A 21,231-nucleotide genomic window follows, 5' to 3' on the forward strand; every position below is an offset into this window, starting at 1 on the left:
GTCTTTGTTACAGTGTATTAAATGGCATTATATATGTAGTCTTTAAAAAATATAAAAATTGAAATTCGACTAAAAATAACTGTGTACGAGTTTTCTGAAAATCGTCACACCTCCCTGAGGAGGTGTGACGTCGTCGTCAATCATCGTCGTCAATCGTCGTTCGTCGTCAATCAAAACATCGTCAATCACATCTCACATCGTCACACCTCCCTCCGTCACACCTCCCTTTAGAAGGAAGTAGAGGACGGTGAAGACCGAGAAAGACTTGGCTAAAGATGGTGGAAGAAGAAATGCAGGCAAGGGGGTTAACAAAAGGTTAACAAGGTTAACAAAATGGAGAAGATTGTCATGGGGACCGCAAGGCCAACCCCTGCTCTAGCAGGGCAAATGGCCTTAAAATGCCTGTTGTTGTTGTTGTTGTTGTTGTTGTATTGTCATCTCCTATCTAAATCTGCTGTTGGCTTAACGGTTAAGATGGCTGTCTTAAGATCCTAGCTTCTTCAGTTTGAACCCTTGTCATGACATTGACATAACACCAGGTGGGCTGACTCAGCCTGTCATCCTCCTGAGGTTGGCAAAAGGAGTACCAGCTTACTGGAAACGGGGCAATGCATTAGCGGTACAGCAGTGCTCCTAGCAATGATGCAACCAACACCTACAGGCTGAATGTGAAACAATAATAATAATCACCTCTCTCTGCCTTTTTGCACTAGATCCACTTTTGTCCATCACTCCACGCTTGGGCACCATTGTTAAACTACGGAAGGTCAGGTGTCGTGGTGTGAGATAACCGTCCATGTAGACAAAACTCAGCTCAAAAACCGCGAATGGTTGCAATTAAGCCCAGCGATTACTAGATAGGTATACAGAGAAGTTGCCCGTAAATGCTCGAAACCGCGATATTTTGGGATTTACTGCACTACCTTTCAAGAAAGAGGTATCAGAAATGGGATACAAGTATCCTTTTTTTTGTTTTTATTTATACATAGTCGAGGCTCATGCAAGCCTCGATTTTGTATACAAAAACATGCCATGCACCCTTTTCTACCTGACCAGAGGATTCAGAAGTTTGGCTCATTGTACTTCAAGATGATTCAAGTATCTTACTATAATTCACCAAATGTCTGTCTGTCCGTTCGAAGGTACCGCAAAAACGGCTCAACCGATCGCAACGATATTTTAGGTGGGTATTCCTGGGACCCCTGGGAGTAAAATAGGTTATATTGTTTTTCCAAATTTTCCAGTTTTTCCGAACACGATGGAATAATATTTACCGATATGAACAGTGATGTGGCTTTTATTGAAATTCTACAAATACTGTTTAGATTTTGATAACAATTATGAACCTGCCGCGAATGCGGAAGTGGACAGATGACGGCAATGCGCAGGTTCGATAATATTCAAATACAACCGTCATTCAATCGTAATGTTAAATCGTTAAACATTAATCGTGTTAATCATTTTGTTAAAGTATCAATTGATGATTGGAATTGAGTGAATACAATTACGATTTTGAATTCGTAATTGTATTCACCCAACCGTACGGAACTTCACATCAGGATTTAAATATTTGTTTATGTCACGAATGTTGTTAAAAGTTTATTTTTTATATTAATGTTATTTCATTTGTGATTGGAGTTATGCTGTTTTGAATGAAAAAAGAGATATCGCGTTCAAGTGAATGACGGAATGCCGTGACGGTTTCTACTTTCTAAACATGAATTCGTGGATCACCATGTGCAGATTCGCCATTGACTGGGTATGGAACAAACGTACCCGTTTGTTTGCCAACGGGTACGTTTTTCATGGAAGTCCTTCACGAACTTGCGACTGAAGGTGCTACAGGAATGTGGAATTTATTGGTTTCATGCTTTAGCATTCGCCGTTTCTGCATTGTCTGTTCCCTTATGGCCTCTCACCCGTGCGTAGCACGGGTATCTCACTAGTAAGCTTAATTTGTTAAAAAAAGGGAGAAAAACAGATTCGGTGAATTTCGAACCTCCATTTGTTTAACACCATTTTAATTGTTAAATAAAAAGAATTTCTCAGATTTTTGAAATATAATAATTAAAAACATAGGGGAATACCCCTGGCGCTCACCTGGTAGAATAAACAGAATACTGCACTGACTAAAGGTATTTTAAACCAATATCAATGGATGCTAGAACACAAGGCAGCATGTAGAATCATACTAACAATCATAAGACTTTAAACAAACAAAGAAAAACACCTATTTTGGGGGGAAACGTCTCTCCTCCCTCAAACCCATATACCTCCTAAGACCCCAATTTTTCTAATGCCTTGAACAAACATTGGTACATCATGGGTGATTATTGTTGTGAAGTTTCATCGAAATTGCGTGTGTAGTTTCTGAGAAGAAAGCAAATGTCTATTTTGGGGGGCAACCCCCCTTCCCCCCATAACCCCTTAAAGGGACAGATTTTTTTAAATGCCGTGAACAAACTTTGGTACAGCACGGGTGGTGAAGGTTGTGGTCAAGTTGCATCGAAGTCGTGTGTGTAGTTTCAAAGAAAGCAAATACCTATTTTGGGGGGTCAACCTATTTTTGGGGTATATATAAAATTCAGTAAAAGTTGCTTAAAATAATCCAAACTTCTGGGAAAACTATATTTTTTTCAATCAGAGAAAAAATAGAATCCGGGCGGTGTATAGGCAGCAGCCCCGAAAAAAGCCAATCACTCCTGCAAAAAGAATTCTTTCGCGTTAAGAAATATATAAACTCCCATTTTTGAGCACTTTCAATCAGCAGAATAATGAAAGGCTTACTTTTTGTATCGTGGTGTTTTATCATGGGCTTCAATGTTTCGTGAGAAAACCAGGAGCTTGCCGGTCGCCCAATGCATCATCGAGGATATTAAAGGAGTGAATTAATTTATTCCGCCCCCCCCCCTCCCCTCAGGGTGCGAATGTAATAAATATATAAGTTGCTCTGTACAGTACAAAGTAAGGTTCCACAGCGACCCCCTGCTGCGATTCGGTTATTTACAGGATCACGTGGTATCCCCAGCTGGTGTTGTACAGAGTACAGTGCGGTGCGGACTTCCAGTACAGTAGTGCAAGTCGTGTTCGTGCTGCTCTTTCCGGGGGGGATTGAGTATCGCCCAATATGCCATTCCTTCACAAGGTCCCGCCGAGACTCTGGGAGGTTATGAAACTGAGGAAGGACATTTACGCGCGACTACCCGAGCACTACCGGCGCTCTCTCGAGCCCAAGGTGCCCAAAGCGGTGCACTGGGTGCCCAAGGAGGAAAGTCTCCGCCTGAACCCGCAGACAGGTCAGCGAGAGCGGGTACAAAATGTACCCATTCCTGTGCACTACCCACCCGAATCGCAAATGGGTCTCTGGGGTGGAGAGGGCGTCATATATGGCTTCAAGTACACCAAACATAACAAGGTGAGCCGGTCTACTGTCTAGTAGTATGTACCATGCTCGGCCTTTTCCTGCAATTGAGTTTCCCATCTCATCTGTACCCAAACAATGTTTCGGTCTTTATTTGATCACTTCGAGCTTTCCACATGACCGAATTTCCACACCCTCGCTAGTTACCGTGGTAGGTCCACTCGTGTGTGTGCTCGGCAACATGGGTCGTGGGTCGGCAACGTGGGTCATGGGTCGGCAACGTGGGTCATGGGTCGGCAACATGGGTCGTGGGTCGGCAACATGGAAGTGGAACGAGTGGAAGAAAGGAGGGATGGATGGACGAGTGGAAGAAAGGAGGGAGGGATGGATGGACGAGTGGAAGAAAGGAGGGATGGATGGATGGACGAGTGGAAGAAAGGAGGGATGGATGGACGAGTGGAAGAAAGGAGGGAGGGATGGACGAGTGGAAGAAAGAGGGAGGGATGGACGAGTGGAAGAAAGGAGGGAGGGATGGACGAGTGGAAGAAAGGAGGGAGGGATGGACCAGTGGAAGAAAGGAGAGAGGGTGGGACGAGTGGAAGAAAGGAGGGAGGGATGGACGAGTGGACGAAAGGAGGGATGGATGGACGAGTGGAAGAAAGGAGGGAGGGATGGACGAGTGGAAGAAAGAAAGGAGGGAGGGATGGACGAGTGGAAGAAAGAAAGGAGGGAGGGATGGACGAGTGGAAGAAAGGAGGGAGGGATGGACGAGTGGAAGAAAGGAGGGAGGGATGGACGAGTGGAAGAAAGGAGGGAGGGATGGACGAGTGGAAGAAAGGAGGGAGGGATGGACGAGTGGAAGAAAGGAGGGAGGGATGGACGAGTGGAAGAAAGGAGGGAGGGATGGACGAGTGGAAGAAAGGAGGGATGGATGGACGAGTGGAAGAAAGGAGGGATGGATGGACGAGTGGAAGAAAGGAGGGATGGATGGACGAGTGGAAGAAAGGAGGGATGGATGGACGAGTGGAAGAAAGGAGGGATGGATGGACGAGTGGAAGAAAGGAGGGATGGATGGACGAGTGGAAGAAAGGAGGGATGGGTGGACGAGTGGAAGAAAGGAGGGATGGATGGACGAGTGGAAGAAAAGAGGGATGGATGGACGGGTGGAAGAAAGGAGGGATGGATGGGACCGGTGGAAGAAAGGAGGGATGGATGGACGGGTGGAAGAAAGGAGGGATGGATGGACGAGTGGAAGAAAAGAGGGAGGGATGGATGGACGAGTGGAAGAAAAGAGGGAGGGATGGATGGACGAGTGGAAGAAAAGAGGGAGTGATGGATGGACGAGTGGAAGAAAAGAGGGATGGATGGACGAGTGGAAGAAAGGAGGGATGGATGGACGAGTGGAAGAAAAGAGGGAGGGATGGACGAGTGGAAGAAAAGAGGGATGGATGGACGAGTGGAAGAAAAGAGGGATGGATGGACGAGTGGAAGAAAGGAGGGATGGATGGACGAGTGGAAGAAAAGAGGGAGGGATGGATGGACGAGTGGAAGAAAAGAGGGAGGGATGGATGGACGAGTGGAATAAAGGAGGGATGGATGGACGAGTGGAAGAAAAGAGGGATGGGTGGACGAGTGGAAGAAAAGAGGGATGGGTGGACGAGTGGAAGAAAGGAGGGATGGATGGACGAGTGGAAGAAAAGAGGGAGGGATGGATGGACGAGTGGAAGAAAAGAGGGCGGGATGGATGGACGAGTGGAATAAAGGAGGGATGGGTGGACGAGTGGAAGAAAAGAGGGATGGATGGACGAGTGTAAGAAAACAGGGATGGATGGACGAGTGGAAGAAAAGAGGGATGGATGGACGAGTGGAAGAAAAGAGGGATGGATGGACGAGTGGAAGAAAAGAGGGATGGATGGACGAGTGGAAGAAAAGAGTGTTGGATGGACGGGTGGAAGAAAAGAGGGATGGATGGACGGGTGGAAGAAAAGAGGGATGGATGGACGGGTGGAAGAAAAGAGGGATGGGTGGAAGAAAGGAGGGGTGGAAGAAAGGAGGGGTGGACAGGTGGAAGAAAGGAGGGGTGGACGGGTGGAAGAAAGGAGGGGTGGACAGGTGGAAGAAAGGAGGGGTGGACGGGTGGAAGAAAGGAGGGGTGGACGGGTGGAAGAATGGAGGGGCGGATGGGTGGAAGAAAGGAGGGGTGGACGGGTGGAAGAATGGAGGGGCGGACGGGTGGAAGAAAGGAGGGGTGGACGGGTGGAAGAAAGGAGGGGTGGAATAAAGGAGGGGTGGAGGGAAGGAATGGAGGAATGGATGGATCTATTGAAGGAATCATTTTGTTGGCTGCTGAATCTAATGCAAGACGACCTGGATCATCCTACGATGATGAGCAATGCACTGAATCCCCTCCAACAATTGTCTGTGGCACTTTGATTCCATGCACGTGCATAATTTCAATTGGATGTTGGAGATATGGTCGGTGTTTCAGAGGCTATTCGCCTGTTTTGACACGCATAACTAAACGGATGTTTATAATCCCATCATAAATTGCTGTTTAGTTTCGTCATTTCCCCTCTTTGCAGAATCGCCCTCTCTTGCGCAAATCTTGGAAGCCACAAGTCTTCAAACGACAGCTATACAGTGAGATCCTTGACTTCACCTTCACAGCGTCGGTTACGATGCGCGTCCTGGACCTTATTGATGATGCTTATGGCCTTGATTTTTACATTCTCAAGGTATCGTCTCGTACGGTTTGTGGATTTGCTTCCATGATTGTCGGTTGATTTTTGAGGGACTGGTGAGCTGTCTAGCCTGGGTTTGAATCCTGACCCAGCTATAAACTATCATCCTGGTGTTTTACAGGCAGGTTGATTCATCTTTGTGTGTGCCGTCCCTGGGCTGGACGTTAGACTTGGTGTTCCGTCTCCCGCACTAGTTGGTGGACGTTAAAGACTCTAGGCCTCGGGTATCCTTCGCAAAGAGTAAGCGAGCTTTATCAGGGAAAATGGCTTTAAAATGCCTGTTGTTGTTGTATGTGATCTTTGCCTAGACTCCAAAGGAAGACCTGAATTCTAAGTTGGGCATGGACTTGAAGAGAGCCATGCTCCTGAGGCTAGCGAGAAAGGACACGCATATGTACCCGAATGAACCTGAAAAGGGAGAACGTATCTACAATACGTACAAGGTACGTGTTGCTGTTTTTAACGGTTTAGGAAAATGGCTTCTGCGTAGTCTATGCTATTGTAATATGGATATTGGCTTATGTTATGGATATGTTATGTTATGGATATTGGCATTGTAATATGAATATGGATACAAGCCTGGTGTTGGCTTAGCGGTTAGGGTGCCGGCTTGGGATCCTAGGATCCTGGATTCGAATCCCGGTCGATCGCTGAATTAACGCCAGGGGGGTTGACTCAGCCTGTCATCCTTCCGAGGTCGGCAAATTGAGTACCAGCTTGCTGGGATGAATGATCACGGTGTGTACCCAGATTCAGAATAGGTACACCGTATCCCTGCGCATCGTATGAGCGTGACCAAGGGTTGGCGTCAGGAAGGGCATCCGGCCATAAAAACATTGCCTCAAAACAGGGAACCATGATTGTCATGGGGCCCGCAAGGCTAACCCCCGCTCTAGCGGGGAAAATGGCCTTAAAACGATCATTCATTCATTCATTCATTCATTTGTAGTCTATGTTATTATTAAAATAATAATCTTAGTCAGTAGTTCCAGGGGAACACCATTTTCACAATGAGTTCTGTTTGTGCAACCATGCGCTATTTATAGAGCGTTGGTGCTCCCAAAGTCCTCTCTTGGTAAGGGTTATGATGGGTGCTTTGCCGTTGGCTTAAGGTCATTTAAATGTTCACCACAAGGGGGGTGGTGCTGTGCTAATTATCGGTAGGGTTTAAGGCTAGTTTTCCCCAGTGCGTGCCAACCCTCTGTAACTTTCCCCTAATGTTTCTGCTGACAAGGCCGGCCATGTAAAACACCCTCAAATGATAACAACCCTGCTGACAAAGGCCAAGCAGGTTCGTCGACTAAGCCCTGCCCCACTGGACCTAATAGGCGAAAGCCCCCCCCCCCCCCACGAGAGGCGGAGAATAAGGGGGCAGAGAGGAAGGCCATGAGGCCATGCTCCGGGAGACATGATTGGACCATGCGACGTGGGCGGGGCAAACTGGGAGGGAAAATGACCCGATTAGCTCTAGAGAGTGAGGAAGAAGAAGTCTCTCTCTCTGCGTGGACAAGAAGGCTGTGCCATCTTTGACCTTGGTGTGCTGACTGAGTTTGGTGCGTTTTGGAGAGCGAGGAACTCTTGGCTGTGTGGGAGGGGGTTGAGAGAGGGTTTCAACTGTCGGACTCACCAGGAGCTGAAAGCTGCGTTGTGCTCGCCCAGGCCGTGGAGGAGGAAGGAGGCCGTCCTAACGAGCTTGCCACAGGCTCGATAGCGAGAGCCATCGACGCATGGCACTGCAGCTATTTTTGTCTTCCCGCGAGGGAGGCATTGAGCATCGAGATTCAATGGCCACCAACCTCCTAAAAGGTTTCATTTTGAGGCCAGTTAAGTGCCAGCACGTAAAGGAAATTTTATTTTATTTTATATCCCCCTGTGTCTGTATTTGAGACTGTGTGGAGGGTCCCTCAAAGTAGGATTTATTTTACCTCAACATTTATTTTGTCTCAACATTTATTTTGTAATTGCTTTGAATGAATGAATGAATGAATGCTTTATTTTCATTAAATCATTATTGTTGAATTTATTGTGTTGTTTGCATGTTTTGTGGGTTCGGGAATAAACCCGTGTTTTTCGTTCAGATAAACGCCTCGCATCCTTTCATCCCGCGCGTGTAAAATAACCGCCAATTTGGGAGGCGCCTCAAAGTTAAAGCAGTTCGGCTATTCATCCAAGGCTGGTCTTAACTAGCCACGGACACGACAATATGTTGAGGAAACTAGAGTAACGCCTCCAAGAATCTCAGTAGTTGATAACATGAAATATTTTTCTCTCACCTGGAACGAAGTTCAGGGGAGCTTATGCGATGGCGCGTCGTCTGTTAGTCCGTAAAGACTTGCAACTTATTTTCCGAAACCGATGAAGGGATTGTGACCAAACTTGGCACAAATGATATCTGTTGTGTTGTCACTAAAGTTTGTTCACGGCATTTAAAAAAAAAATCAAAAAAATCGGGGTCTACCAGGGGTCAAAATAGGTATTTGCTTTCTTCTCAGAAACTACACATGCAATTTGGATGAAATTTCACCACAACCTTCATCACCCGTGATGTACAAATGTTTGTTCAAGGCATTAGAAAAATTGGGGTCTGAGGAGGTATACAGGGATGGGAGAGGGGGGAGGAGGTTGCCCCCCAAAATAGGTAATTTTTTTGTTTGTTTGTTTAAAGTCTTATGATTTTGTTAGTATGATTCTACATGTTGCCCTGTCTTCTAGCAACCATTGAAATTGGTTTAAAATACCTTTAGTCAGTGCAGTATACTGTTTATTCTCCCAGGTGAGCACCAGGGGTATTGCCTGCCCCTATGTTTCCTCTTGTCATATAAGAGCGAGTCTAAAAGTATTTCCCTTTCCCTCCCTCTCCACATAGTTTTTCAATTTCCAGATTCCTCCTATAGTAATGGCATATGGTATTCAATAATGGCGTTGTTTTCCTGACGCACTGGCCATGACCATACACCATCATTTTCAGGAGTTTGTCATCCCCGAAGAAGAAGCAGAGTGGGTTGGTTTGAGTCTGGTGGAAGCTGTTGAGAAACAAAGGCAGCTAGAAAAGAAGGTACAGCATGTAAAATGTTTATTTAATTTCACAATATTTAATCTTTTGCGAAATAATAACCTCAGCATCGTATTATATGTGATTCTGCTTGCATCGTATTGCTGTTTTTCAGGACCCGGAGCCATTGTTTAAGGTGTACATGAAAGAACTGGTTGAACAATTACCTGAGAACAAACTCAATGACTGACTCAACAACAAAAACTGATTGTACATAGTGTTGTGCAGTGGTACAGAAAAGCAACAACTTTTGACACCTCACTTGCACGCAGTATTGAGATGAAAGAAACATTTGGCGGCAAGTACCTGACCGAAGAATGTTTTGAGTGACACGTTCATTGGCGGATACTTTTCAAACTTTTCTTATCGATTTGTACCATCCTTGAGCAAATGTTGTTGTTTTTTCCCGCCCTCTCATTCATTTTGGGGATTGTTCATTAATAGGTATTTTGCCTGCAAGAGAGAAAAATACCCTTGTGGTCAGTCATACCAAGGGCAGGAATTTGTAAATAGTTCATAGTGCCGGCGATAGCTCGCCTACTCTTGGCGAAAGACACAATGGGATATTTTACATCCACCAATGAATGCTACCAGATGGGATGCCCAGCTTAACGTCCATTCGAGGGACGGCATACACATTGATGGGAAAAAATTAGATGACTGTTTACTGTTAGGTTGGCCAACCCCCGCTTTGCGGGGAAAAATGGCCTCTAAAGGTGGTTTTTTTTTTTTTACTGTTAGGCTGAGATTCGAACACAGGCTAGACAGATTAGAGGCGAGTGTGGGATTAGTCATGTTGACATGGAAAATGCTTGATTTGATAGAGACTGGACCAGACAGGTGATCAGCTTCTCGCCTGGAATCTAGAAGGCGTAAAATGTAAAAAAAATTGTAGAGAAGCTTACATCCCCTTGATCAGCATCCATGTATTTGTTAACCATTTTGTGCAGAATAAATTGAAAGTTTATAAAGACCATAGTCTTCAAATCATGTTGTATTTCTCCATTAAGTGATATAAAAAAAGGTTTGGATTAAAAGCCTGGAATTAAATGAACAACTAATGGGCCATGTCCTTGCACATCCCTGAAATCTGCGTTTCTCAACCTTTTTAGCCCAGGACCCAATAAAAAACCCAGGCATCCAGTCGCAACCCATCGAACCCCCCCACACCCCCAAACCGTCACGGAAATATCGATTGCTTATGACGTTAATATCTTGGTAAGGGTTCGGATCATCATCTTTGTACAGTAGTACAATTCGTAATTGAACAATAAAGCAAAGTGACGACAATCATACCAAACACTGTCCTTATTTTGTTGTTATTTTGTACGGATCTCCACGACCATGAGAGAGAACGCGAGAGACCACGCCCCCCTTGAGAATGAGCAGCGACTTCGATCACAGACACCGCCCACAGACACCGCCCCTCCATAAATTGTCAGCCAATCAGGCGAAAACTCCCTGCCTTGTTAGCAGCTTCGGAAGAGATGAATCCGCCCCTACGATGAACCCGGATGAAGATTTAATGAAGAAGATGAAGATGATTATGAAGATAAAGAAGATGATGAAGATGAATCTCACAACATTCATTGGCGGTGTATCTTTTGTGAAATCGAATAAAACTTTAATTATTAAAGTGACACGCCAAGACAAGGTGTTTGAACTTTATTTTAATCTTCATCGTGAATAGATGATGAACTTAAAATGTAACATGGACTGACAAACAAAACAAGAATAACTTTCACTGAAAAAACCCGATATGCATCTGAACTTATATCCATCTGAACTTATATCCATCTGAACTTATTCAATGTTCCGTTATCATGAACAACATTAAATAAACAACTTTCAATGATTAAACCCGAAAGTGCAACTTACAAGCCTAATTCAAATATTCCGTTAGCAACATTGTAGATGTGGATTATCCACATCAGTGCGATGGTTGACTTTGCATATTGGCTACGAGATCATCGATTCGGCCTTGAAGCGGCGACAATGCGATTCTCAGGTTGGCGCACAGGGCCACCGTCTCCAGTTTGTTTCGATACTTGGACTTCAGATATGTCACCGTTGAGAAACCTGCCTCACACATCCACGTCGTCGTGAATGGCATCAGGAACTTTACCGCGAGATGTGCAATCTCTGGGTACTCATGAGACACTGTCAGCCAAAACTTTACTAAAGTGTCCTTCCTGAACAGTGTCTCAAGTGTACCGTCGGACACGATGTCGATCAAGTCCTCTTTCAATCTGTTGGACAAGTTGCAGCACTGCCGAACGTCGACTGAATAGGGGTCGCGGATCCACTTCTTCTCCACGCGTGGATCAACTGGAAAGTATTCGTCAAATCGTTTGCGCAGGTTCACCAGATGTTCGACGATGACATCCTTAATGTCCACACGTTCCTCAACACTCTTGCTGAGCAGATCATCCAGGTTTTCGAACATGTCAAATTCATCATTGGTCTGTACTCTTCTCTTCCATAGATCCAGCTTTGACTTGAACGCCGCTATCTTGTCATACATTACGAACACGGATTTCGCCTGCTTGTTCGTTTTGCCCTGGAACGATGTGTTCAGATTGTTCAACAAGTTGAAGATGTCGGCCATGTATGCCAATGTTGCGATGAATTTGTTGTTTTTGTAGTGGACTGCCAGGTCTGACCTAGCCACCTCCAAGAATGCGAGGACCTGGTCGCCAAGTTCATACAATCTTGCCAAAGCATTTCCTCTGGAGAGCCAGCGAACAGCTGCAAAATACAGCACCGGGGTGTGTTCTGCATCTTGCTCCTTACACAGCTCCTGTCAAAAATGATATACAGTATAGCACGATATCTCAAAAAGTTCTGGTCAGATTATGACAAACCTAGGTGGTGAGTTGGTAGGTTACAAGAACAGACAGATTAGATTTTTGGTTCAGATCCGAATCGAGATTTGGCCTATCAGTGGGATCCAAAACGCAAACTGCTCTGCCTGGTGGAGGTATGCGCTCTACCGAGTGTCGTTCTAGTTAATTACTTGTCTTTGTTCTAATGCTTCGATATTATGATCAGGTATTGCTGTGTACAACTGTGGTCCCGCACTCACTGCCAGTGTACTACTCTGCCACTTCGTTCTTCCATGAGCCTCGATCTTGTGTTTAAATAAACAAAAAAAAAATGTTTCTTTTCTTTATTAATCGAAATTCCTACTCATTTTAACCTCGCTATGCTGAAGTTGTCGCTATGCTGAAGAAATGTTCCTCCTTAGGCAAGTTCGGTCACCCTTATACCTCCTGCTGCTCACTTATTGCTCCACTCACTCATTAATCTGTACTTCTCTGTAAGCTTTTTTGACTCTATTTCATATTTCCTACAAATTGATCCTTTCTCTCAGGTTTTGCTCGCAGGTTGATGGAGTACTACTCTCCCCTATGGGGCGGTGCTCCTGCCTCACACCTAGCTCGGCTTCACGCTGTAGAAACCAAGGCTTTCAGAATCATTGGAATCTCCTGCGATGAAGCTGATTCTGAGGGCCTTTCACTAGCTCACCGCAGGCAGGTTGGTGGTCTTTCTGTCTTTTACTGACTTCTCTCCGGAGTAGCTCCCCCAGCTCTGTCTGTCATCTGTCCCTCAAATATTCCTTCCGGTCGCACAAGATCTGCCAGCAAGCCTCTTCTGGTGAAACTGCCAAAATCAGGACTCTGCTCACCTTCACTCTTTCATTCCTCTTTTCTCCTGCCTCTGGAACAAACTCCCTCACTCTCTTCAATCCCACTCCACCTTCCAGGTCTTTAAAACAGCTGTTCACCATCATCTCTTATCTTCCCCCATCCAAAACCTTGATCTTTTCTACCCCCGTTAATTCACCCCAGAACCACCTTTTGAAAGACATGTTTTTGAAATACTTCTTTCCTGGAAGTCCAAGCAGTGTCCATTTGTTTTATACCTCTCCCACCCCACTCTTTCCCTGCCCCCTCCCCCCAAGCCCTCTTCCTCAAAATATTATATTAATATATTAATACAATATTATTAATTTTTATAGAATTAATAATATTGGGGAGAATATTAATACAGTATTAATTAAGAAATTGATGGTTTTTCAGATGAAAATTGATGATTTTGGAAGTTTGATCTTGAGTTGACCTTTTGACCTCAAAAATAGTTGGTTTCTCAATTTAGTGACAATGTGCAAAAATGCTGTTCAATTTCCAAGCCAATGGGATGAAAATTGATGGTTTTTCAGATATAAAAATTGATGATTTTGGAAATTTGACCTTGAGTTGACCTTTAACCGTTTGACCTCAAAAATAGTGGGTTTCCAATTTAGTGACTCAATATACAAATGCTGTTCAATTTTCAAGTCAATCGGATTTAAAATGGCGATTTTAGAAATTTGACCTCCAGATGACCTTTGACCTCAAAATCAATAGGCTTCTCAATTGGGACGGTCTCTACGACTTCGTGAAGTTTCGTGAAGATCGGTTTAGAATTGTGACTTGTAGGCCGGTGACAAACAAACAAACAGAACCACAGACCTCCAGATGAATGTGTATGTAATATGTGTACGTCCTATTCCCAGGTTGTGTATGCAACCGACCAATATACTTGAAAAATCTTCGATTTTGCAAGTAATAAAGGACAAATACATTGAGTTAAATAAGGCTTGGTGGTAGATTTTGTAATCCGTGAACATAACATCAAAGTGAACCCCCTAATAAATTTCTGGATCCGTCCCTGAATATGGTATTATTACTCCCTGGGGCTTATGGCTAAACCTGCACATATTTCATTTATATTTCACTATAATATGCAATGCGAACTATTCTTATTATTGATAGCGCCCCCAACGACTGTAACCTGCATTGCACTCACCTGGGCCAGGCATGAACCCACGTGCGAGTCTGCGTGGTTCACAAACACGTGCGTTGCAGCCTCCACGGCACGACCCACGACCGGACCTATCGAAACATCAACAGGACGAAACACCCGAAAGCAACCACAACTAATGGGCACAACAACGTTACAAAGATTATAGTTGTCGATTTGAACACTTTTTCCTCCTCAGACTGCAATACAATGTCGCCTTCTGAGGAAAAAGAAGAGCACGTATCCGTCGCTAAGCAACAGTGATGGTGTGGAATTATTTAATTCCGTTCAGGACAATAAAAGTTGACACTTTCGGAGAAGTAAAGCGAACACTAAACAACTTTCCACAAACATTTAGCAATATTTATATTTAGACTTTTTTCATCATATCGTTGTATCACATTTTTCTTGTATTTCCCGTCAGAATTTATGTTTTAGTACCGGTACCTGCTTGGCTGAGGGATTCTTCTTCATCTCTTGCAGTCCCGAGTATATTGCATTCAGCCTTGAATCCCCACTTTATTTTCCTAATTTATGGAAGATGGCAATGATTTGACCTTTACAAACGTATTTTTGCGTGTTAAAAAGTAATTTGTTTAATGCCACGTGACTTGCGCTTCCGGAGTGCTGAGTGCAACGCGAGGTAAAACATGCTTTTAATTCACATCTTTGAAGGAAATATCTCGTGTTCCGTGTTACTGTTACAATTATTATCTCCAGAATTGATTATTCTCGTGTCTTGTATCAATTCCATGGATTATCGAATTCTCTGATATGTTATTTCTTTCCTCTGATATTCCTCCTTCCTCGCAATCTCACTCACGCCTCTCTCGGTCTGAGCATTACTCATCATTTCCTGAGTAAAGCCTACAATGTCGTTTCTTTCCCAATTGTCCTTTAATAATCCCACAAGTTTATCATGCGCCCCATGCTGTGTTTCCTTTTACAATTATGAGTTAAATAAATGCGAAAAAGGAGGATGTAATTTAGGAAGATTGGGTTGAGTATGTAATATGTGTATGTCCTATTCCCAGGTTGTGTATATTAATATGTGTGTATGTCCTATTCCCAGATTGTGTATGTAATATGTGTATGTCCTATTCTCAGATTGTGTATGGAATATGTGTATGTCCTATTCCCCGGTTGTGTATGTAATATGTGTATGTCCTATTCCCTGGTTGTGTATGTAATATGTGTATGTCCTATTCCCGGGTTGTGTATGTAATATGTGTATGTCCTATTCTCAGATTGTGTATGGAATATGTGTATGTCCTATTCCCAGGTTGTGTATGTCCTATTCCCCGGTTGTGTATGTAATATGTGTATGTACTATTCCTGGGTTGTGTATGTAATATGTGTATGTCCTATTCCCAGGTTGTGTATGTAATATGTTTACATCCTATTCCCGGGTTGTGTATGTAATATGTATACATCCTATTCCTGGGTTGTGTATGTAATATGTATACGTCCTATGCCCAGGTTGTGTACGTAATATGTGTATGTCCTATTCCCAAGTTGTGTATGTAATGTGTATACGTCCTATTCCTGGGTTGAGTATCTAATATGTATACGTCCTATGCCCAGATTGAGTATGTAATAGGTATCAATAATACGTCTCAGATCTCGGAGACGGTGGGAGGGATTTTCGAAGCTCCACACGGTCTCCACGTTTTTCGAAGTTAAGTCTGTTCACAATTGTATTTTGTCGAAACTGTATTTATCTTTCGGTGTGTGAAGTTATTGTGTGCAACTTTGGTTGTTTCTCGGTGTTTATCCTTCATAAATTGATCGTCTGTTTGCCGTGTCGCGAGCAAGGCCTTTGCCGCGTCGCGAACGATTTGAAATCGAAGTTAAGTGATTGTTCCCATTTGTATTTTCGTTAAAACTATTTATTTATGGTGTTGTATGTATATTGTGTCCCGACGAAGATTTTTCAGTGCAAATCTTTCATACCTGTATTGAAAATCGTGTTAATTCATGTCGTGTCTTGAGGCCTTGTACAGTGTACACTGTACAACCTTGAGGCTTTGTTTTTCTCTCAGCGGTCCGTCGTTTATGATCCAATAACTTTCGTTCTCTGCATTCCCAGTCTTTTCACCCATAGCCTACTTCCTTGTGTAAATCTCAACTCAAAAAAAAAAAAACAAAAAAAAAACATTTCCTTCTCTGTTCTCATTCGTTTATTCATTCTTATTCGTTCGTTCGTTCTTCGACCACGTGTTTCTCCCCCATTTCCCCAGATAGTTTTCACTGTTATTAACCTTCAATGTTTACACTTTCCCCTCAAGTTATGTATTCCGTCATATTTTATAACACCTTTTTCTTCTTCTTCTTTAAAAGGCTGCTTTCGACTTGCTCACCAAATCAATTCATCCCCAAAAAAATATCCATCTCCTATAGTGCCTTTTTTCTACATTCCCTAAACTCTCCTGCACTCCATCCTCCATCCAGCGTCCTTAAACGTATTTTTAACTCGAAGGTCACAAGAAACTCATTTTGCAATAAATGTTCGTTTCCCATAAATCGTACACTTTCTAAAATCCAATCTCACCCCTCCCCTCCAAATCTTCCCCATAACCCCTCCCCTCCAAATCTTCCCCATCACCCCTCCCCTCCAAATCTTCCCCATCACCCATCCCTTTCAAATCTCCCCCCTTGCCCCCTCCCTCCTAAACTACCCCCTCACCCCTCCCCGCCAAGACGCCCCCATATCCCATCCCTTTCAAATCCCTCCCCTTGTCCCTTCCCTCCCAAACTCCCCCCTCTCCCCTCCCCTTCAAATCTCCCCACCCTCATTGCTTCTCAATTTCCCCCCTCTCACTCCCCCTCCTCAAAGCGTCCTCCCCGCTTCTTCCCCCTTCCAACTCTCACCTCCATCTCCCCCAACCTTCTGCCTCGCTCTTCCCCCTCCTCAAATAACACCTCATTGTGCCTCACCCAATCACCATCAAACCTTTTGTCCGCCCCATCCTTCCCTTTCTCCGAGCTATTCTGAAATCTCTGACACACCTTCAACAGCTCTCCCTACCTCTTCCACCTCTTCCACATCTTACCCTACCCCTCCTCCCCCCTGTTCTGTATCTGATGCTCCCCCTTCCTCTTCATTAACGGTATGGACCTCAAACATCCGGGGCCTTCGTTCAAACTTAACTGATCTCTCCATACAGGTTGCTTCTGTCAAACCAGACGTGATCTGCTTAACAGAAACTTTCCTCCTTTATGATGTCTCTGATTCCTTAGTATCTCTCCCGGGCTACTCCCTCCTCCGGTATGATAGACCTGAGCCTCGTCCTGGAGGCGGGGTTGCTATCTTTATCAAAAACTCTCTTCCTCACTCGCCCTGCACTGCACTCTCTCCACCTCACCCCCAGGAATACCTCTGGCTACGGCTTCCCCTTCGCTCCCACCTCTTGTTCATATGTGTGTTGTACCGTCCACCAAACAGTGATGACTCCATCTACATCTCGCTGTCTGATAATATGGACCAACTTCTATCTACTCATCCCAACTCTCTCTTCCTCATATGTGGTGATTTCAACTGTCATCATGCCAGTTGGCTGGGTGTGGGTACCTCTCTCACCAGCCATGGCTCCTCAGCAAAGGACTTCTGCGACTCACTGGGACTGACACAATCTGTCAATTTCCCGACCCGGATCTCAGTCAACGGAACATCTTCTCTTCTGGACTTATGACTAACTTCCCTGAAAATGTCTGCTGCTCTTCTTCTGCTCCAATCGGATCATCTGATCATGTCCTTGTTAAAGTGGACATCTCTCTGACCATCCTCAGGGAGCCTGCTCAGCGTCGACGAGTCTGGCATTTCACTCAGGCCAACTGGCACGGTCTTCAAGCAGCCATCAATCATCTGGACTGGTCTCCCATCTCTACCACCTCTGACATCAACTCATCCTGGGAATTCTTCCAAAGTAAATTGCTCTCTCTCATGCACAGATTTATCCCATCTCGTCTTCAGTTGTCATACCCTTCCTCCCGTCCATGGTACACGGAATCTTGTGGTGAGGCTGTTGCCCAGAAACAACTTGCCTTCGTCTCCTGGAAAGCAAATCCAACAGAAGGAAATCTCATTTCCTTTCACAAAGCCCGAAACAAGTGTGTGTCCACCCTCAGGAGAGCCAGGAAACAATATCTCTCCGTTCTCAAGACCGAACTCTCTTATCTGTCTCCCTCTTCCAAATCCTGGTGGCGTCTGGTCAAATCCGTTTCTGGTGTTTGTTCCCCCTCCATCCCCTCCCTTATCTCAAACGACTACACAGCTGACTCCGCAGGTGAAAAAGCTGAATGCCTCAACTCTGTGTTTGCCTCTAAATCTTGTGTCCCAAACCCATCCCTCTCTGTACCCACCATACCCAGTCGTACCCTGCTGCTCCTGGACTCCGTGTCCTTTCCTCCTGACAAGGTGGAAAAGTTTCTGTCAACCCTCGACTCTGATTCTGCAACTGGACCCGACGGCATCAGCCCACGGGTCCTAAAATCCTGCTCTGCTGCTCTATCTCACCCTCTCTCTGTTCTCTTCACCCTCTCTTTTGCTCAAGGTCAACTGCCATCTGCTTGGAAATCAGCCAACATCACCGCTTTGCACAAAAAAGGTGCAAAAACAGATCCTAGCAACTACAGACCAATCAGCCTTCTCCCAATTATCAGCAAAGTCATGGAATACATCATTGCTTCGGATATGAAATCTTTCCTCTTCTCCAATGGCTTGATCTCTGATCATCAATTTGGTTTCAGACCAGGTCACTCTACTCTGGACATGCTGCTTCTGCTGTCTCAACAATGGATGGAGGTCCTCAATGCCAAACAGGAAATTAGAGCTGTCTCCCTCGACATATCACGTGCCTTCGACACGGTCTGGCACCCCGCTCTGCTCACCAAACTCTCCTCCTTTGGTATCCATGGAAATCTCCACGCATGGCTGGCGGACTTCCTCTCTAGTCGTCGTCAACGTGTGGCCCTGAATGGGTTTCTCTCATCTCCTCTTCCTGTTCAGGCTGGAGTTCCCCAAGGCAGTGTTCTGGGCCCCATGCTTTTTCTGGTCTTCATCAATGATCTCTCTGACTCTCTTTAAAATCCTCTCTATCTCTTTGCTGATGACTCCACTCTCTGCCGCTCCATTCCTCTTCCCTCAGATCGGCAGTCTGCAGCCTCCTCACTCTCTGAAGACTTGGACAAAATCACAGACTGGTCAAACAAGTGGAACATCTATCTATAATTCCAGTAATCTCTGTGTGTATGTTTGTATGTTTGTATGTTTGTATGTATGTATGTATGTATGTTTGTCTGTGACCGCTGTTTCGCGACAACTACCGGTCCGATATACTTGCAACTTGCCAGGTATATTGCTGGGGACCCGAGGATGTGCCTTTTCAAGGTTTCATATTAATCGGACAAGTAGTTAGCGAGCTATGGCGATTTCTTTACCAAACTCCGCAAGCCGTTCGCTTTGGACCAAACCATTGCATGTAAATAGAGGGGGGGATTGTCACCGTACTCGCAAGCCGTTCGCTTTGGACCAAACCATTTCATGTAAATAGAGGGGGGGGATTGTCACCGTACTCGCAAGCCGTTCGCTTTGGACCAAACCATTTCATGTAAATAGAGGGGGGGGGATTGTCACCGTACTCGCAAGCCGTTCGCTTTGGACCAAACCATTTCATGTAAATAGAGGGGGGGGATATAATTTTAGATATAGATATAGTACGGGCATGCCCTAGTGTCTTTCAATCCTGACAAATCTCACACTCTTACGATGTCTCTCCGAAAAGATCGACTGGACAACCCTCCCATCTACTTTCTCAACAATCCTCTCCAAGAAGTTCTGTCGCTCAAGCTTTTGGGTCTCACTATCTGCCATGATCTTTCTTGGGAAAACCACATTTCCAAGCTGGCCTCCAAAGCCAGTCGCCGACTGGGCATCCTCCGTCGTGCAAAGTCCTTCCTCGGCACACCTGAGCTCCTCACCACATACAAGGCTTTCATCCGCAGCTCAATGGAATACTGTTCTCCCCTATGGGCCGGTGCTCCTGCCTCACACCTAGCTCGGCTTCACGCTGTTGAAACCAAAGCTTTCAGAATTATTGGAATGTCCCGCGATGAAGCTATCTCTGAGGGCCTTTCACTCACTCACCGCAGGCAGGTAGGTGGTCTTTCTGTCTTCTACCGACTCCTCTCCGGCCTTGCACCCCCAGCTCTCTCTGTGCTCTGTCCCCCAAATATTCCTACAGGTCGCACAAGATCTGCCAGCAACCCTCTGATGGTTAAACTGCCGAAATCTCGGCTCTCTGCTCACCTTCACTCTTTCATTCCTCTTTTCTCCCACCTCTGGAACAAACTCCCTCACTCCCTTCAATCCCACTCCTCCCTCCAGGTCTTTAAAACAGCTGTTCACCACCATCTCTTATCTTCCCCCATCCAAAACCTTGATCTTTTCTACCCCCGCTAATTCACCCCAGATCCACCTTGTTTGAAATTCCAACTTCTTTCCTGGAAGTCCTGGCAGTGTCCATATGTTTTATACCTCTCCCACCGCCCCCTTCCCATGCCCCCCCCCCCCAAGCCCTCGCCCTCTCAGATCTCTCGATGTCTCCATGTCTCTCGGTCCCTGCTCTCAAATGTTGTGTTTGTGTCCTTCCCCCTCTCTCCCCATCTTGTCTACCGCTCCCGATGTTATATGTTTTATGTGTCGGTTTGTCTTTCTGTGTGATTAATGTTCGCTCTTTCACGAGCCTCGATCTTGTATACAAAAAAAAAAAAAAAAAAAAAAATCCATCCTATTCCTGGGTTGAGTATGTAATATGTGTACACTGTACATCCTATTCTTGGATTGAGTATGTAATATGTGCATGTCCTATTCCCAAGTTGTGTATGTAATGTGTATACGTCCTATTCCTGGGTTGAGTATCTAATATGTATACGTCCTATGCCCAGATTGAGTATGTAATAGGTATCCATCCTATTCCTGGGTTGTGTATGTAATATGTGTATGTCCTATTCCCGGGTTGTGTATGTAATATGTGTATGTCCTATTCCCAAGTTGTGTATGTAATGTGTATACGTCCTATTCCCGGGTTGAGTATCTAATATGTATACGTCCTATGCCCAGATTGAGTATGTAATAGGTATCCATCCTATTCCTGGGTTGAGTATGTAATATGTGTACATCCTATTCTTGGATTGAGTATGTAATATGTATACATTCCATTCCGGGGTTGAGT

At 44.9% G+C, this 21,231-nt stretch overlaps 3 protein-coding genes across 5 annotated transcripts in view; 2 read left to right on the forward strand and 1 right to left on the reverse strand.

Moving 5' to 3' along the window:
- The first annotated feature begins 223 nt into the window (after nucleotides 1–223).
- MRPL28 (mitochondrial ribosomal protein L28) lies at nucleotides 224–10,454 on the forward strand. 3 transcript variants are annotated; one of them, XM_078784814.1, is made up of 7 exons: nucleotides 224–296; nucleotides 1,744–1,836; nucleotides 3,010–3,415; nucleotides 5,944–6,096; nucleotides 6,411–6,545; nucleotides 9,071–9,157; nucleotides 9,270–10,454. In XM_078784814.1, the coding sequence occupies exons 3-7, from the start codon at nucleotides 3,128–3,130 to the stop codon at nucleotides 9,342–9,344; spliced, it is 738 nt and encodes a 245-aa protein (XP_078640940.1). In that variant the 5' UTR covers nucleotides 224–296; nucleotides 1,744–1,836; nucleotides 3,010–3,127; the 3' UTR covers nucleotides 9,345–10,454. The 3 variants fall into 3 exon arrangements, with proteins under 3 accessions (XP_078640940.1, XP_067984495.2, XP_067984496.2); XM_068128394.2 differs by lacking the exons at nucleotides 224–296; nucleotides 1,744–1,836 and having other exon boundaries at nucleotides 2,798–3,415; XM_068128395.2 differs by lacking the exons at nucleotides 224–296; nucleotides 1,744–1,836; nucleotides 9,071–9,157; nucleotides 9,270–10,454 and adding an exon at nucleotides 7,762–8,530 and having other exon boundaries at nucleotides 3,020–3,415.
- Nucleotides 10,455–10,807: 353 nt separating this feature from the next.
- LOC137434654 (zinc finger BED domain-containing protein 5-like) lies at nucleotides 10,808–14,085 on the reverse strand. Its single transcript, XM_078784815.1, has 2 exons — nucleotides 14,002–14,085; nucleotides 10,808–11,902 (listed from the first exon to the last, which is right to left on the reverse strand). The coding sequence occupies exon 2, from the start codon at nucleotides 11,760–11,762 to the stop codon at nucleotides 11,085–11,087; it is 678 nt and encodes a 225-aa protein (XP_078640941.1). The 5' UTR covers nucleotides 11,763–11,902; nucleotides 14,002–14,085; the 3' UTR covers nucleotides 10,808–11,084.
- A 530-nt stretch (nucleotides 14,086–14,615) lies between these two features.
- SANBR (SANT and BTB domain regulator of CSR) overlaps nucleotides 14,616–21,231 on the forward strand; it is a 50,493-nt gene continuing 43,877 nt past the window's right edge. Inside the window, exon 1 of the mRNA XM_068128393.2 lies at nucleotides 14,616–14,642. The gene's annotated coding sequence lies outside the window, so the exon portion shown is untranslated. The remainder of the gene's footprint in view (nucleotides 14,643–21,231) is intronic.

Source organism: Myxine glutinosa, chromosome 9 (assembly GCF_964187855.1).
Source record: "Myxine glutinosa chromosome 9, kmMyxGlut1.1, whole genome shotgun sequence".
NCBI classification, from domain to species: Eukaryota; Metazoa; Chordata; class Myxini; order Myxiniformes; family Myxinidae; genus Myxine; species Myxine glutinosa.

What these genes read in the sequence shown, in the direction of transcription:
- MRPL28 (XM_078784814.1), top strand. Translation starts at nt 3,128, where the DNA reads ATGCCATTCCTTCACAAGGTCCCGCCGAGACTCTGGGAGGTTATGAAA. An exon ending in TTGATTTTTACATTCTCAAG is followed by an intron (nt 6,097 to 6,410) that starts GTATCGTCTCGT and finishes ATCTTTGCCTAG; the next exon opens with ACTCCAAAGGAAGACCTGAA. An exon ending in GTATCTACAATACGTACAAG is followed by an intron (nt 6,546 to 9,070) that starts GTACGTGTTGCT and finishes CATCATTTTCAG; the next exon opens with GAGTTTGTCATCCCCGAAGA.
- LOC137434654 (XM_078784815.1), bottom strand. Translation starts at nt 11,762, where the DNA reads ATGGCCGACATCTTCAACTTGTTGAACAATCTGAACACATCGTTCCAG.